Source organism: Haliotis rufescens, unplaced genomic scaffold (genome assembly GCF_023055435.1).
Source record: "Haliotis rufescens isolate VD_foot unplaced genomic scaffold, xgHalRufe1.0.p SCAF_15, whole genome shotgun sequence".
Taxonomy (NCBI): Eukaryota; Metazoa; Mollusca; class Gastropoda; order Lepetellida; family Haliotidae; genus Haliotis; species Haliotis rufescens.
In genome coordinates this window covers 28,950,316-28,966,333 of record NW_025963835.1, presented here as the reverse complement: position 1 = coordinate 28,966,333, position 16,018 = coordinate 28,950,316, and the positions used below count along the sequence as shown (strand labels likewise).

General features: G+C 41.1%; 1 protein-coding gene across 3 annotated transcripts in view; it reads right to left on the bottom strand.

The window, feature by feature from the left end:
• LOC124140246 (syntaxin) overlaps nucleotides 1–16,018 on the bottom strand; it is a 118,480-nt gene that overhangs the window by 59,365 nt on the left and 43,097 nt on the right. For all 3 annotated transcript variants that reach the window (XM_046507701.2, XM_046507700.2, XM_046507699.2), the window contains exons 3-4: nucleotides 4,025–4,124; nucleotides 1,343–1,417 (exon numbers count right to left, since the gene is read on the bottom strand). In XM_046507701.2, coding sequence (XP_046363657.1) covers nucleotides 1,343–1,417; nucleotides 4,025–4,124 — 175 coding nt within the window. The remainder of the gene's footprint in view (nucleotides 1–1,342; nucleotides 1,418–4,024; nucleotides 4,125–16,018) is intronic.

The window sequence follows — 16,018 nt, the reverse complement described above, 5'->3', positions numbered from 1 at the left end:
AATATAATCTTGGACATGGAAAGTCAAAAGCTTGTGTAAACAACTAATCAAATCTGTGTTACAGATTACTGATTAAGCTGTCTCTGAAGTGCTCAATCCCAATGATCAATCATGGGTTTGCAGACTGATATATAGATGCCACAAATCTTGATTTCTGTGTTAATGTTGATTTGCAATGCAGGGCAGGTTGACAAGAAATACACACAGCATTTCAGCACACCTTGTGCCTGACAACTGACGCTGTCCAGGATAGGAATCTCTCTGGGGCTTGCTATATTGAGTTACACGGTCACCAGATCTGGTTGCTGGAGGCCAAGCATCAGAAGATGGCAACAAAGTCCTCACACTCTAGTGACTGCCAGTAAGTACACACTAATCCGGCTCCACTCAGATCAGACTTGGGTGGAGCTAGTGTGTGGCAGGACACAACAGACAGGAAGATGGTGTTACCATCAAACACAACACAGCTTTATACAAGGCAAGGTAGCCTTGCTCCAAGGCTGTACTTACAGGAAAGTCCATAGATGTGTAGTAATTTTTATTCCTCCTAATAGGCAAGTCTAGATATGTGGACTCTAAGGACTCCAGTCTCTTATAGGGACAACATGGTCTTGGTGCATGGAAAGTGTGGGTGGCTGGGAAACAATTTGTGAGGTTGCCATGGTATCCTGATATGAGAGCCTGGTATACCTTGTCTCGATGAATGAAATTATATCTAGTATCGACTTGGTTGGTTCAAAAACAGTCAAGTTTTACAACACATCTGAATTGCAGGCATCCATAAAACATATATAAGAATTAGATCAATGTCATATGTATTTTCAAAAGATACATTAATAATAATAGTCCATTTATATATGGCACTGTACTCCATGCATAAGAATGCTCTGAGGGCTTAGACATTTATTACCCCAGTCAATGGATCAGTGTGCACTTAACAATCATCCTCAGCTCCCTGGGGAGTATACAACCCAAGCTGCCTGTTAGGTGCTGGAAGGTTGACAACCACATTGCCATCTCATCCTTCTGGTACCCATTCACTGCAGGGTGAACAGAGGCAAAATTTGAACAAAGTCACTTGCCCAAGGAGACACCACATGTGCTACATGTGCTTCAGTGTGGGGCAGGACCGAAGCCATAGAAACTCTCAGAAGCGGTCACCCATCCAAGGACTCTCCCTGAACGACGTCACTTAACTTCACCTGATTTGTGATCTGTGCGCTGTAGACAGGACCACGTACCGCCACATCAATGATCAAAATGTATGAAAATAAAGAATGGATGGTGCTTAGCTTTTTTCCTGGAGTGTATTTATAGGTGTGATCAAAGTGCATGTACCTACCTTTTAACTTGGCTCTGACTTTGTTAGCATTCTTTTTGATTTCTGACATTAAGTCTTCTAATTCTTCTTTCATTTCTGGAAAAAAAAGTCAATTTAATGACATCAAAGGACAACTTGTGTGTTATGAGAAACAACATCAAACAGCCAGCATCATGTCACAATGTATTGCGCAAATTCTGGAAATAATTGTCACGCAGTATAAAACTGCTACAAAATAGTGATGGCCTACAAATGAAGATGAACAGTTCCCAAAATTCAAAGTGCAAAGAAGCAAATAATTACTTATGCATAATCAGGATTATTCGGCAGTAAAATAAATTACACACACTGGAAAACTCTAACCCTTGAAGCAATCCAATAATGAGTTCACTATAACTCATCAACAGGTAAAATGTGTTCCTAACATTTCAGTTGAGTAAATCTGTCACTAATAAAGAGAATCTGTCAGAAAAACTAGCACCAATCTGTCACTGACAAGAAGGATGCGTCAGATTGGAAGTACTTACTGTCATCGATCTGTCACTGACATGAAGTATCTGTCAATAATACTAGCACCAATCTGTCACTGACAAGGTTCTGTCAGTTTGAAAGTACTTACTGTCATCGATCTGTCACTGACATGAAGTATGGGTCAGATTGGAAGTACTTACTGTCATCGATCTGTCACTGACATGAAGTATCTGTCAATAATACTAGCACCAATCTGTCACTGACAAGAAGGATATGTCAGAAAGACTTGCACCAATCTGTCACTGACAAGAAGGATCTGTCAGAAAGACTAGCACCTATCTGTCACTGACAAGGTTCTGTCAGTTTGGAAGTACTTACTGTCATTGGTCTGTCACTGACACAAGACAGATCTGTCAGAAAGACTAACACCAATCTGTCACTGACAAGAAGGATCTGTCAGAAAGACTAGCACCAATCTGTCACTGACAAGAAGGATCTGTCAGAAAGACAAGCACCTATCTGTCACTGACAAGGTTCTGTCAGTTTGGAAGTACTTACTGTCATTGGTCTGTCACTGACACAAGACAGATCTGTCAGAAAGACTAGCACTAATCTGTCACTGACAAGAAGGATCTGTCAGAAAAACTAGCACCAATCTGTCACTGACAAGAAGGATCTGTCAGAAAGAATAGCACCAATCTGTCACTGACAAGAAGGATCTGTCAGAATGACTAGCACTTATCTGTCACTGACAAGGTTCTGTCAGTTTGGAAGTACTTACTGTCATTGGTCTGTCACTGACACAAGACAGATCTGTCAGAAAGACTAGCACCAATCTGTCACTGACAAGAAGGATCTGTCAGAAAGACTAGCACCGATCTGTCAGAAAGACTAGCATTGGTCTGTCACTGCAAGAAGGACCTGTCAGAAAGACTAGCATGGTCTGTCACTGACAAGAAGGATCTGTCAGCTAGTCAGTACTTCCTGTCATCAGTCAGAATCAGTCAGAAAGACTAGCATCAATCTATCAATGACAAGAAGAATCAGTCAGAAAGACTAGCATTGGTCTGTCACAGCAAGACAGATCTGTCAGAAAGACTAGCATTGGTCTGTCACTGCAAGAAGGATCTGTCAGGTAGTCAGTACTTCCTGTCATCAGTCTATCAATGACAAGAAGAATCAGTCAGAAAGACTAGCATTGGTCTGTCACAGCAAGACAGATCTGTCAGAAAGACTAGCATTGGTCTGTCACTGCAAGAAGGATCTGTCAGGTAGTCAGTACTTCCTGTCATCAGTCTATCAATGACAAGAAGAATCAGTCAGAAAGACTAGCATTGGTCTGTCACAGCAAGACAGATCTGTCAGAAAGACTAGCATTGGTCTGTCACTGCAAGAAGGATCTGTCAGGTAGTCAGTACTTCCTGTCATCAGTCTATCAATGACAAGAAGAATCAGTCAGAAAGACTAGCATTGGTCTGTCACAGCAAGACAGATCTGTCAGAAAGACTAGCATTGGTCTGTCACTGCAAGAAGGATCTGTCAGGTAGTCAGTACTTCCTGTCATCAGTCTATCAATGACAAGAAGGATCTGTCAGAAAGACTAGCATTGGTCTGTCACTGCAAGAAGGATCTGTCAGCTAGTCAGTACTTCCTGTCATCAGTCTATCAATGACAAGAAGGATCTGTCAGAAAGACTAGCATTGGTCTGTCACTGCAAGAAGGACCTGTCAGAAAGACTAGCATGGTCTGTCACTGCAAGAGTGATCTGTCAGAAAGACTAGCATTGGTCTGTCACTGCAAGAAGGATCTGTCAGAAAGACTACCATGGTCTGTCACTGACAAGAAGGATCTGTCAGCTAGTCAGTACTCCCTGTCATCAGTCTATCAATGACAAGAAGGATCTGTCAGAAAGAGTAGCATTGGTCTGTCACTGCAATGAGGATCTGTCAGAAAGACTAGCATTGTCTGTCACTGCAAGAGTGATCTGTCAGAAAGACTAGCATGGTCTGTCACTGACAAGAAGGATCTGTCAGGAAGTCATTACTTACTGTCATCAGCCTATCAATGACAAGAAGGATCTGTCAGAAAGACTAGCATTGGTCTGTCACTGCAAGAAGGATCTGTCAGAGAGACTAGCATGGTCTGTCACTGACAAGAAGGATCTGTCAGGTAGTCATTACTGTCATCAGGCTATCAATGACAAGAAGGATCTGTCAAGTTAGTATTACTTACTGTCATCAGTCTGTGGTGCTGAGAGGATTGCACTGTGTTTCTTCTTGACTTCATCGACATTTGAAGATATTTTGTCTATCATCCCCCGTATCTCTTCAACCTGGAAAGAATGAAAGGTAAGATTTCAAATATATTGTTTTGGGGATAAATCACAGAATGAGAGGGTACATTAATACTGCTTTGAGCAGTACAGTACACTATGTTTATAATGAACACACTTATTACGAACTGATCAATATAACGAACTTAATTTTAGTCCTGGACATTTGTTGTATAAATGCTGTTTATATGCTTATAACGAACTACGATTATTACGAACTACAATTAGTGGTCCCTTTGTGTTCGTTATAACCACAGTTTACTGTATTTAACTTATAAACAGTTATATCACCTCGTGTCAGCTTGATATGGGAGGAAAGCCCAAAGTAAGGCAGATAATGCATACCACTTTGGTGAAACCCACGAACCCACAAGAACTGGTATGGTGCTGACAAACCTAGAAACATAATCAGGGTGAACCAGGATTTGAACCCATGATCATAGGTTTCTGGCACTCCTCGGGTACATTTTGTTTGTTTGTTTGTTTGTTTGTTGTTTAATGCCACACTCAGCAATATTTCGGATATGTGATGGCGGTCTGTAAATAATCAAGTCTGGACCAGACAATCCAGTGATTGACATCATGAACATCAATCCACGCAATTAGGATATGATGACACGCATCAACCAAGTCAGCGAGTCTGATCACCCAATCCTGTTAGTCGCAGGTACATAACTGCATGTCACTTTATAGAGGGACAATAAATAAAAGTTAATGTAGAGTTGTTTCAGGATTTTTATGAACTGATTGTTCATACACATCCAATCACCTTGTCAACTCCAATACACCCAACTGATGTCACATACAACATATCTTTCATTTTTTACGAGGTTTAACATCAAGTTCAAGATTATACACTTGTATAGCAATTGTGCATGCACGTGTGTGCGGCTGCTTGTAGTTGTCCGTATTATTGCTGGTTTCAAAGTGCAAGCCCACTAAAATACCATGCCGCAGTTTAACATGAATACCCCACTCAGACACAGTATACTGACTCCGAGCCGAGCAGTTCTTGTTTTATTCCCTTAATGCCGAGCGCCAGACAGGGTAACAACAAGTACCATCTTTTGGTATGACGTGACCGGGGATCGAACCCGGGACCTAAGCACCACCAACAAGTTTGTGTTTTTGTTTGTTTGTTTGTTTGTTGTTAATGCGCCACTCATCAATACTCCAGCAATATCACGATGGTCTGTAAATAATCAAGTGGACCCCACAATCCAGTAATTGATATAATGAGCATCGATCTATCCAGTTGGGATATGACGACGTGCACCAACAAAGTCAACAAGCCTGACCACCAGATCCCGTTAGTCGCCTTTTACGGCAAGCATAGTCACCGTTTATGGCAAGCACGGGTTAATGAAGACCTATTCTACCCCAGATCTTCACAAGTGCCAGGCAGGGCAACAACAAGTACCATCTATTAACATATCTTGGTACCATTGCTGGTATCATTCATGTAAAGTTTCAATGGCCTTGTAGTTTAGAGAAGACGTCGGAAATGTAAAGTTAACGACAGATATGCAGCCAATCGGATTAAAGTAGATTTTACTTTCAGTCGGGGGAGCTAAAAACTAAAAGTAAATATCCCACAAACATTTCAGGTAGGATCATGGAACCAATCACAGGTCACCATTTCCTCAACAACCTATCAACTGGGACTGAAAGCTGTATCATGGGATAACATTTATACTAAGTTATCTTATAATATTATACTAAGTTATCTTATAATAATTAGATCTACATCAAATGCTTTTATGAGTTATCATGGTGTAATATTTATACACCATTAGCAAGTAATAATTATCATTAGGTAAAATGCATATATAAAATATCAGTAGTTTCAGTTAAAGCTTTTTTTAGATGGTTGCTAGCCTAAGGTAATGGGAGCGCGTCTTCTAGACATACTATTCAATAAGACAAAAGTTACGTCTACATAGTTTAATTGATTTGAAGCTTTTAGATAAATGCTAGCCTAAGGTATCAAGATCCCATCTCCCAGACAAAGGATATTTATTTAAGTATATCTGTCATCACCTACCGGGGTATATTAGAATAACATTACTTCAATTAAGACTCATTAAGGATTAGCCCCCATACAAGCTCGTCTATAGTGCATTAAGGATTAGCCCCCATACAAGCTCGTCTATAGGGCATTAAGGATTAGCCCCCACACAAGCTCATCTATAGTGACACCCTAATCTCTTTCAAAGCATCCAGTAAATATGTCAACAAGATTAGTGCCAGTCCAACAGGATAAACAGGATTTAGTATTCCCCTCTGTCTAGCCATCCATTTAGCTTAGGACACAACCAATCGTGTATCATCCAATCACATTCCATTTTATTGTTTAAATTTTTGTTAAATACATACTGTAGGCAGGTTTTAAGCAGAGAAGGGGTTTGACTCTCTTACCAAGCAGACCTCTCTCCCACAGCCCAGAGTGTGTACCGACTCTCTGTGGCACCCTAAGTTATTATCTAAGATATTGTAAATTGTTAATTGTTCTTGTAAATAAAATTGTGATTAGTCTCCTGTGACTCTGGCTCTTTGCTGACTAATTCCCCAAGAAAACCAGCACGTCATTTGGAAGGTATTGTTCACCCAGAACAGTTCCATGATAATTTGGCGGAGAATCATCGTTTTCGGAACCACAGAGTCCAGGAACTAACTACGACCAGCTACAAGAACCCATTGGAGGACATGTCCAACTGTGATCATCTGATGGAATAACAAGCAAGCTGCATCAACCTCTGACCTCAACACTGGATTAAAGACAACCAACTCCTCCAAAGACACCAACAAAGGAAGAAAAAGTCTTCAAATATTGTAAGTACGACATTGTTGATAACTTGTCTTCCTTTAATTTAGTACGGTACATACTAATAGGTGTCATGGCAAATATGGAGTCTGGTATGGAAAGTAACTTTGAAAGTGAAATTCCAACAGTGTCTTTAGTTACGCCCCTTGCCAAAAGTGTAATTCAGGCAAAATTTGGCACAACAACAACAAATTGTTTAGTAGACACAGGGGCATCCATTTGTTGTATTTCGTCTGCTTTTCTGAGCACAGCTTTTGAAAACCTTACTCTTGGAAACTCACCCTTTCCACAGGTAAAAGGTGTTGGCGGCGAATTGCATAAAGTGTTAGGTTCAGTTGTGTTAGATTTTGTCATTGAGGATCAGGAATTTTCTCAAAGATTCTATGTACTGCCTACACTGCCGAAGGCAGTGATACTAGGTGAGAACTTCCTTGATGACAATGATGCAGTCTTAGATTATAGCTGTCATTCCTTGATACTCAACAACAGCACCTCAGATAGGCAATATATCAATTTCATAGCCAATTCAGTGCATGAGATTAGTGGATTAGCAAAAACAATAGATCAGATTTATGCTAGCCTAAGGTATCAAGATCCCATCTCCCAGACAAAGGATATTTATTTAAGTATATCTGTCATCACCTACCGGGGTATATTAGAATATCCAAATTTACGTCACCTACAAAGGATTTGTCCAGATTTCATCCAAATCTTTGACTACAAAGAGGATGAAGTCCTTCCACAAAATGAAAAGGATCGTCAAAAGATTCTTATTGAAGCCAATACTTTTGAAATTGATGAAGGCATCCTATACCGATTCGTTCCACAAAGACAGAAAGGCCACGCAGACAAGTTCATTAAACAGCTGGCAGTCCCAAGAACCCTCAGAAATCAAGTCCTGCAATCCTATCATGACTCAGAGTTTGGCGGTTGCCATCATGGGAAAGAAAGGATGCACAACACCATGAGACCTAAGTACTACTGGCCCAAAATGTACAGAGATATTGCTACTTATGTCCAGACATGTGAGGTATGTCAACAGACCAAGAGGCACTACCATGGCAAGAAGGCACCACTTCGTCCACTACCTGTAGAAGAGGTCTTCACCCGATGGCACATTGACATTCTCGGTCCCCTGCCAACAACACCAGATAAGTACAAGTACATTTTGGTCATCACAGATGCATCATCTAGATGGTGTGAAGCCTTTCCACTTCGGACCCAAGAAGCCAAAGAAGTAGCAGATGTTTTCGTCAGAGAAATCATTTGTCGGTATGGCGCTCCAAGGACCTTAATTTCAGACAGAGGTCAGAACTTCATGTCCAAACTTATCAAAGCAATTTGTGAACTTTTGGCAATTAAATTTACCCATACCAGCCCATACCATCCTCAAACAAACAGCTGTGTAGAAAGGCTCAACTCTTACATCAATCAATCACTAAGAGCCTATTGTAACAAGTCTCAAAATGATTGGCCCCGTTTCATTCCTGGCATCATGATGGCCTATCGGATGGCTCCAAATTCATCAACTCAAAAATCCCCATATGTTATGCTTTTCGGCCGGGAAATGAGAGCTCCACAAGATGTAGCATTAATTCCAAAAGAAAATTTAGGCCACAATAACAAAAGTTATCTTTCCAATTTGCTTGAGGAGCTTCAAATCACTAGAACAATCGCAGCTGAAAACACTGCTCGGGCTAAGGAGGTGTATTCAGAACAATATAATAAAAAGGCTAAAGAACCAGAATTCGCCCCAGGTCAAAGAGTTTGGCTTTACTGTCAAAAAGTTGAAAAAGGCCTTTCCAACAAATTAACCAAAAAGTGGTATGGTAGCTATTATATCATCCATACAGGTCCAAATTATACCTACAAACTGCGCCGAAGTTCTGACGACAAAATACACAAACCACTGGTCCATGCCAACCGTCTGAAGCCATATTTTGATCCTGCTGATCGTCCACAGTATCCTCCAGAACCATACCTCAATAACCCCAGTGACATAGATTCAGGAGTCATGGATGACAACGAGGAACCAGTCAATGATACTCAGTTTGACAGCAACATATCCCCATCAACAAGTTCAACTTACCAGGCTACTGATCAATCACCTCCACAACAGAAAGGTAAGAAGGTCAATTCCAAAACAAAGGCAAGTACTTCCAGCAACAAGAGTCCGAAGCAAAAGACCCCAACAAAGAAGAAAAACCCTGCTTCAAGTACAACAGAAAAACCTACCAGTCCCACGGCAACCATGAAGGAAAATCATGCCACACCAGGTCCTAGTGCTCCAACCAAGGTAAATGAAGAGGTAAACAAAGGGAAAAGAGGAGTGAATAGTAAGCATCACCAGCCCAAATCCAGAAAACAACCTGATGACAGCCAGGTACAACCTCCAAGTCCAACATCAGGTAATCAAACCAAGGATATCCCTCAGGTCTTCAATCCAGAGGACATCCACTCAATTGTTAGTTCCAAGAGAGCAAATAGCAAAATCTACTATAGAGTAAAATGGAAGGATCCAGAAAGAGGAAACACATGGGAGTATGGCAGCAGCATTCCAGACTCCATTCGGAGAGAATTTCACCTCAAAAGAAGTATGTCAGGAAAACGACGAAAACGTCCACTGAAGAATCATAAGTTTTTCGACCAAAAGGAATCAGCACAAGACAATAAATCAGTCAATCTTCTGTCAGGGAATACAATGTCAGGAAATGTCAAGCAAGACAACACCAAACCATGCATAGAATTAGATGTCAAACCACATCGTTTTTTTCCCAAACACCTACGAAGAGTAGAACATAAAATAGAAAGAGTTCTGGGCATTGAAATTATTCAAGGAGACTGCTATGTCAAGGTCTCATATAAAGAACATCCTGATACTGTCCACACATGCTATTTTGAAAGTGTTCCTCCCCACCTCATACAGCGCTACCTTGATGATAGCTGGCAGGATCTCCGAAATTGGTCCTGTCTAGAAGATAATCCTCCATACGATCCAGAGGAAGCACCAATTTATAAATCCAAAAGGGGTATTTTTCCACATAAAGACTTTGGAAATATCAACACCTTTTTCTACCGTGAATCATATCTGAATTACACAGAATGTGGTACCACTCAACCATACGGTGATCTACTCCCCATATATTCTGATATCTGCCAATTGCACATATTCTTGATCAAAATACAAAATCTCCTGAATAAACGGTGCAAATCACGAAACAGCTATTAGCTGTATCTTGTTATGTTTTCTTGTGTCCAGTCTTTTCACTATGGGTCGCCAGTTGAGAACAAATGGCATCAGCCTGATCATCTGAGTTATTTGTATCACAACAAATTTTGAGCATTGACCTGATCAACCAATCTCAAAAGCGAAGTGAAATGACACGAACCCAAACCGTACCAAAGCGAACCAAACCATACTGGGAATCGAACCCAAACCGTACCGAAGCGAACCAAACCATACTGGGAAGCGAACCCAAACCGTACCAAAGCGAACCAAACCGTACCGAAGCGAACCAAACCATACTGGGAAGTGAACCCAAACCGTACCGAAGCGAACCAAACCATACTGGGAAGCGAACCCAAACCGTACCGAAGCGAACCAAACCATACTTGGAATCGAACCCCAACCGTACCGAAGCGAACCAAACCATACTGGGAATCGAACCCAAACCGTACCGAAGCGAACCAAACCATACTGGGAATCGAACCCAAACCGTACCGAAGCAAAATAAACCAAACCCTATCGCATTGAACCGAAGGAAAATCAAAGCGAAACAAACCAAATTCAAATAAAGCAAACTTAATAACCGAAATGAACCAAAACAAAGAAAAGGCAAACCAAATAGTTACGAAAACTAACAATGATATACACCTTTTGTATACCGTATTAATGTAACAAATCAATGCACTTGTTATATGCACATGCACATATAATGTGTCTAATGATTGTATCCAAAAGTAGAAGGATATTACTATTTTTTTCATGATATACTTTTGTAATTTGCCGCCAATACATTCTTCCTGGTCATGACACCGTTTAGTAATAATTATGTACTGATCTTTTACATCATAATTATCATATTTGTTTTATTTTCTAGTTATTACAGACAAACTGAGAAAGTATTCATATATGACATATTATTTGAACATGCTAACTCTCTTTTCTTTGTTTCCATGTAAAACCTCCATGGACACAGCCTACTATCTCACAACCCCAATCCAGGATGTGGAACTCAAGGCCTCCTTCATCACCCATAAAACTACCAGTACAGAGTGCCCAGACAAGCCAGCTCCACATCCAGAATCCCTAATGACAGCATTTTTATATTATGTTTCCTTATATCAAAGAGACTCTATAATAATTATTATTCACTACTACCAGTTTAACTTTATACATTGTCCATCTAAGCCTTAATTATTTTTATTTTTACACGTTTGGGGTCCAAACTTTTTCAGACGGAGGGGAAGTTATCATGGGATAACATTTATACTAAGTTATCTTATAATATTATACTAAGTTATCTTATAATAATTAGATCTACATCAAATGCTTTTATGAGTTATCATGGTGTAATATTTATACACCATTAGCAAGTAATAATTATCATTAGGTAAAATGCATATATAAAATATCAGTAGTTTCAGTTAAAGCTTTTTTTAGATGGTTGCTAGCCTAAGGTAATGGGAGCGCGTCTTCTAGACATACTATTCAATAAGACAAAAGTTACGTCTACATAGTTTAATTGATTTGAAGCTTTTAGATAAATGCTAGCCTAAGGTATCAAGATCCCATCTCCCAGACAAAGGATATTTATTTAAGTATATCTGTCATCACCTACCGGGGTATATTAGAATAACATTACTTCAATTAAGACTCATTAAGGATTAGCCCCCATACAAGCTCGTCTATAGTGCATTAAGGATTAGCCCCCATACAAGCTCGTCTATAGGGCATTAAGGATTAGCCCCCACACAAGCTCATCTATAGTGACACCCTAATCTCTTTCAAAGCATCCAGTAAATATGTCAACAAGATTAGTGCCAGTCCAACAGGATAAACAGGATTTAGTATTCCCCTCTGTCTAGCCATCCATTTAGCTTAGGACACAACCAATCGTGTATCATCCAATCACATTCCATTTTATTGTTTAAATTTTTGTTAAATACATACTGTAGGCAGGTTTTAAGCAGAGAAGGGGTTTGACTCTCTTACCAAGCAGACCTCTCTCCCACAGCCCAGAGTGTGTACCGACTCTCTGTGGCACCCTAAGTTATTATCTAAGATATTGTAAATTGTTAATTGTTCTTGTAAATAAAATTGTGATTAGTCTCCTGTGACTCTGGCTCTTTGCTGACTAATTCCCCAAGAAAACCAGCACGTCATTTGGAAGGTATTGTTCACCCAGAACAGTTCCATGATAGCTGCCATAAATACTGACCAATTACAGCTGAAGTTGTACACTATAAATACTGTCCAATTACAGCTGAAGTTGTACACTATAAATACTGATCAATTACAGCTGAAGTTGTACACTATCTCTGTTCTCACATGGGTAATATAGTGTGATATATCACAGATCATGACTTCCTTGTCCATGCAGGGAGACATGGAAATAGATTTCATCACAACCTGTTGTGTTTAACAACAAAAATGTATAAGGTACTCTATTTGCCGGTCCACAGGGACTGGCAGTCACTTGAATTAATGGTCCAAGCCTCATTTTACTGGTTAAAAACTTGTAATTACCAGTGAAGGGTAACACTGGAATAATTTTCAGCAGATTGTACGGTATAATCACTTGTAAGAGTACAGTGGTCCCTCGCTACAACGCTACCAATGGGGTCCAAATAATTCGTGGGCGTTATAGACGATGAGCCGTTTAACCGAGGCCGAGGTGGGGGAGAGCGCTCGGCAAATCTCAAATCATCAATATGTGTTTATCTCACGTCACGTCAAAATAGTATATATTTTTATGGACCTAGATCTACCTGGAATATCATTCATTTATTACATCTGTCACATTTCACAATGTCTGAAATACGTATTCCATTTCAATTTATAATTTTTTATCGATAAATTAAAAAATTATTCACTATTTCCCGCGATGTTATTGAAAATAAAATTCTCGGACACACATTTCGTAATATTACATGTAATATTATCAAACCAGTCTGAACTGACCACTTAACATTCCATTCGACATTAATTAGAAGTGCGGAATCCATGAATAGAGAAAATACCTTCATGAGTGTGTGGCTGGCTTAACACGCTTAACACAGCATTTCAGCAATATCAGTGTGTCAGCCTTATGTGGAAGTAAAGTTCAAACTGTATCTTATTGTGGGTGAAAGTAAGGAGATAAACATACTGTGCTTTCAATGTAGAGCTAAGTTACCTGTAGATTTACCTGGACTAAATCGAAGTTGGAAGTCAACACTCAGATTAAGGAATGTGTGACCTGTTATTAACTACACACCTCTTCACATACACTAATGGGGGCGAGGGGGCATCTTCCCGAGGCAAGAGCGTTAACGGACTTTAAAAGTCCAGTTTCCACCCTTGCCAAACTAGGCTGGAATTCCTGGGCTCGATCGTAGCACCACCAGTATTACGAGTTATGTCCCTTCTATGCCTCTCCCATAGACCAATCAGATTCCACCTCTCGTATCACTTGCATTTGCTTCAAACAAAATGGCGGCGCCCAGTCAAGACAATCTGATCGATGATCAAGATCTTTATTTTAATAAAACGGGTCTTACATCGTGAAGTGCATCCAATCACGTGAGCACCTTGATTAAAGACATGAAAAGATTAGGTAAATATCTGTTGACAACGAGTTGGCGGTGCACATGCTTTGCAAGTCCTGCAATCGACCTAAATCTGCATGACAGTTTATGAACTGGATTTCGATTTCGTTACATGATTTTGATTGAACTATGCATAGACTCGATAGTCCAGCCAAAACGTAACTCCATAATTCCAGCCTAGTTCAGCAAGGGTGGAAACTGGACTTTTGCAGTCAGTTAACTCTCTTGCCTAGGGAAGATGGCGGTCGGGTAGCCTAGTGGTTAAACCATTCACTCGTCACGCCAAAGACTCAGGTTCGATTCCAAACATGGATGGTGTCCCCGCTGTGATATTGCTGGAATATTGCTAAAAGCGACACAGGCACCCCACAGTAACAGGCAGCCCTATCACCTACACATCTCTTCCCCACACACAGACACACTGACACACAGACACACAACAGTAACAGACAGCCCTATTAACTACACATCTCTTCCCCACACACAGACACACACAGACACACACAGACACACTGACACACACAGACACACACAGACACACCACAGTAACAGACAGCCCTATTACTTACACATCTCTTCCCCACACACAGACACACTGACACACACAGATACACCACAGTAACAGACAACCCTATTACCTACATGTCCCTTTCCCACACACAGACACACCACAGTAACAGACAGCCCTATTACCTACATGTCTCTTCCCCACACACAGACACACCACAGTAACAGACAACCCTATTACCTACATGTCTCTTCCCCACACACAGACACACACAGACACACCACAGTAACAGACAACCCTATTACCTACATGTCTCTTCCCCACACACAGACACACCACAGTAACAGACAACCCTATTACCTACATGTCTCTTCCCCACACACAGACACACACAGACACACCACAGTAACAGACAACCCTATTACCTACTGTCTCTTCCCCACACACAGACACACACAGACACACCACAGTAACAGACAACCCTATTACCTACATGTCTCTTCCCCACACACAGACACACCACAGTAACAGACAACCCTATTACCTACATGTCTCTTCCCCACACACAGACACACACAGACACACCACAGTAACAGACAACCCTATTACCTACATGTCTCTTCCCCACACACAGACACACACAGACACACCACAGTAACAGACAACCCTATTACCTACATGTCTCTTCCCCACACACAGACACACCACAGTAACAGACAGCCCTATTACCTACATGTCTCTTCCCCACACACAGACACACACAGACACACCACAGTAACAGACAACCCTATTACCTACATGTCTCTTCCCCACACACAGACACACCACAGTAACAGACAGCCCTATTACCTACATGTCTCTTCCCCACACACAGACACACCACAGTAACAGACAGCCCTATTACCTACATGTCTCTTCCCCACACACAGACACACCACAGTAACAGACAACCCTATTACCTACATGTCTCTTCCCCACACACAGACACACCACAGTAACAGACAACCCTATTACCTACATGTCTCTTCCCCACACACAGACACACCACAGTAACAGACAATCCTATTACCTACATGTCTCTTCCCCACACACAGACACACACAGACACACCACAGTAACAGACAGCCCTATTACCTACTGTCTCTTCCCCACACACAGACACACACAGTAACAGACAGCCCTATTACCTACATGTCTCTTCCCCACACACAGACACACACAGACACACCACAGTAACAGACAACCCTATTACCTACTGTCTCTTCCCCACACACAGACACACACAGACACACCACAGTAACAGACAACCCTATTACCTACATGTCTCTTCCCCACACACAGACACACACAGACACACACAGTAACGGACAACCCTATTACCTACATGTCTCTTCCCCACACACAGACACACACAGACACACCACAGTAACAGACAACCCTATTACCTACATGTCTCTTCCCCACACACAGACACACACAGACACACCACAGTAACAGACAACCCTATTACCTACATGTCTCTTCCCCACACACAGACACACACAGTAACAGACAGCCCTATTACCTACATGTCTCTTCCCCACACACAGACACACCACAGTAACGGACAACCCTATTACCTACATGTCTCTTCCCCACACACAGACACACACAGTAACGGACAACCCTATTACCTACATGTCTCTTCCCCACACACAGACACACCACAGTATCAGACAGCCCTATTACCTTTACATTTCTTCCCCACACACA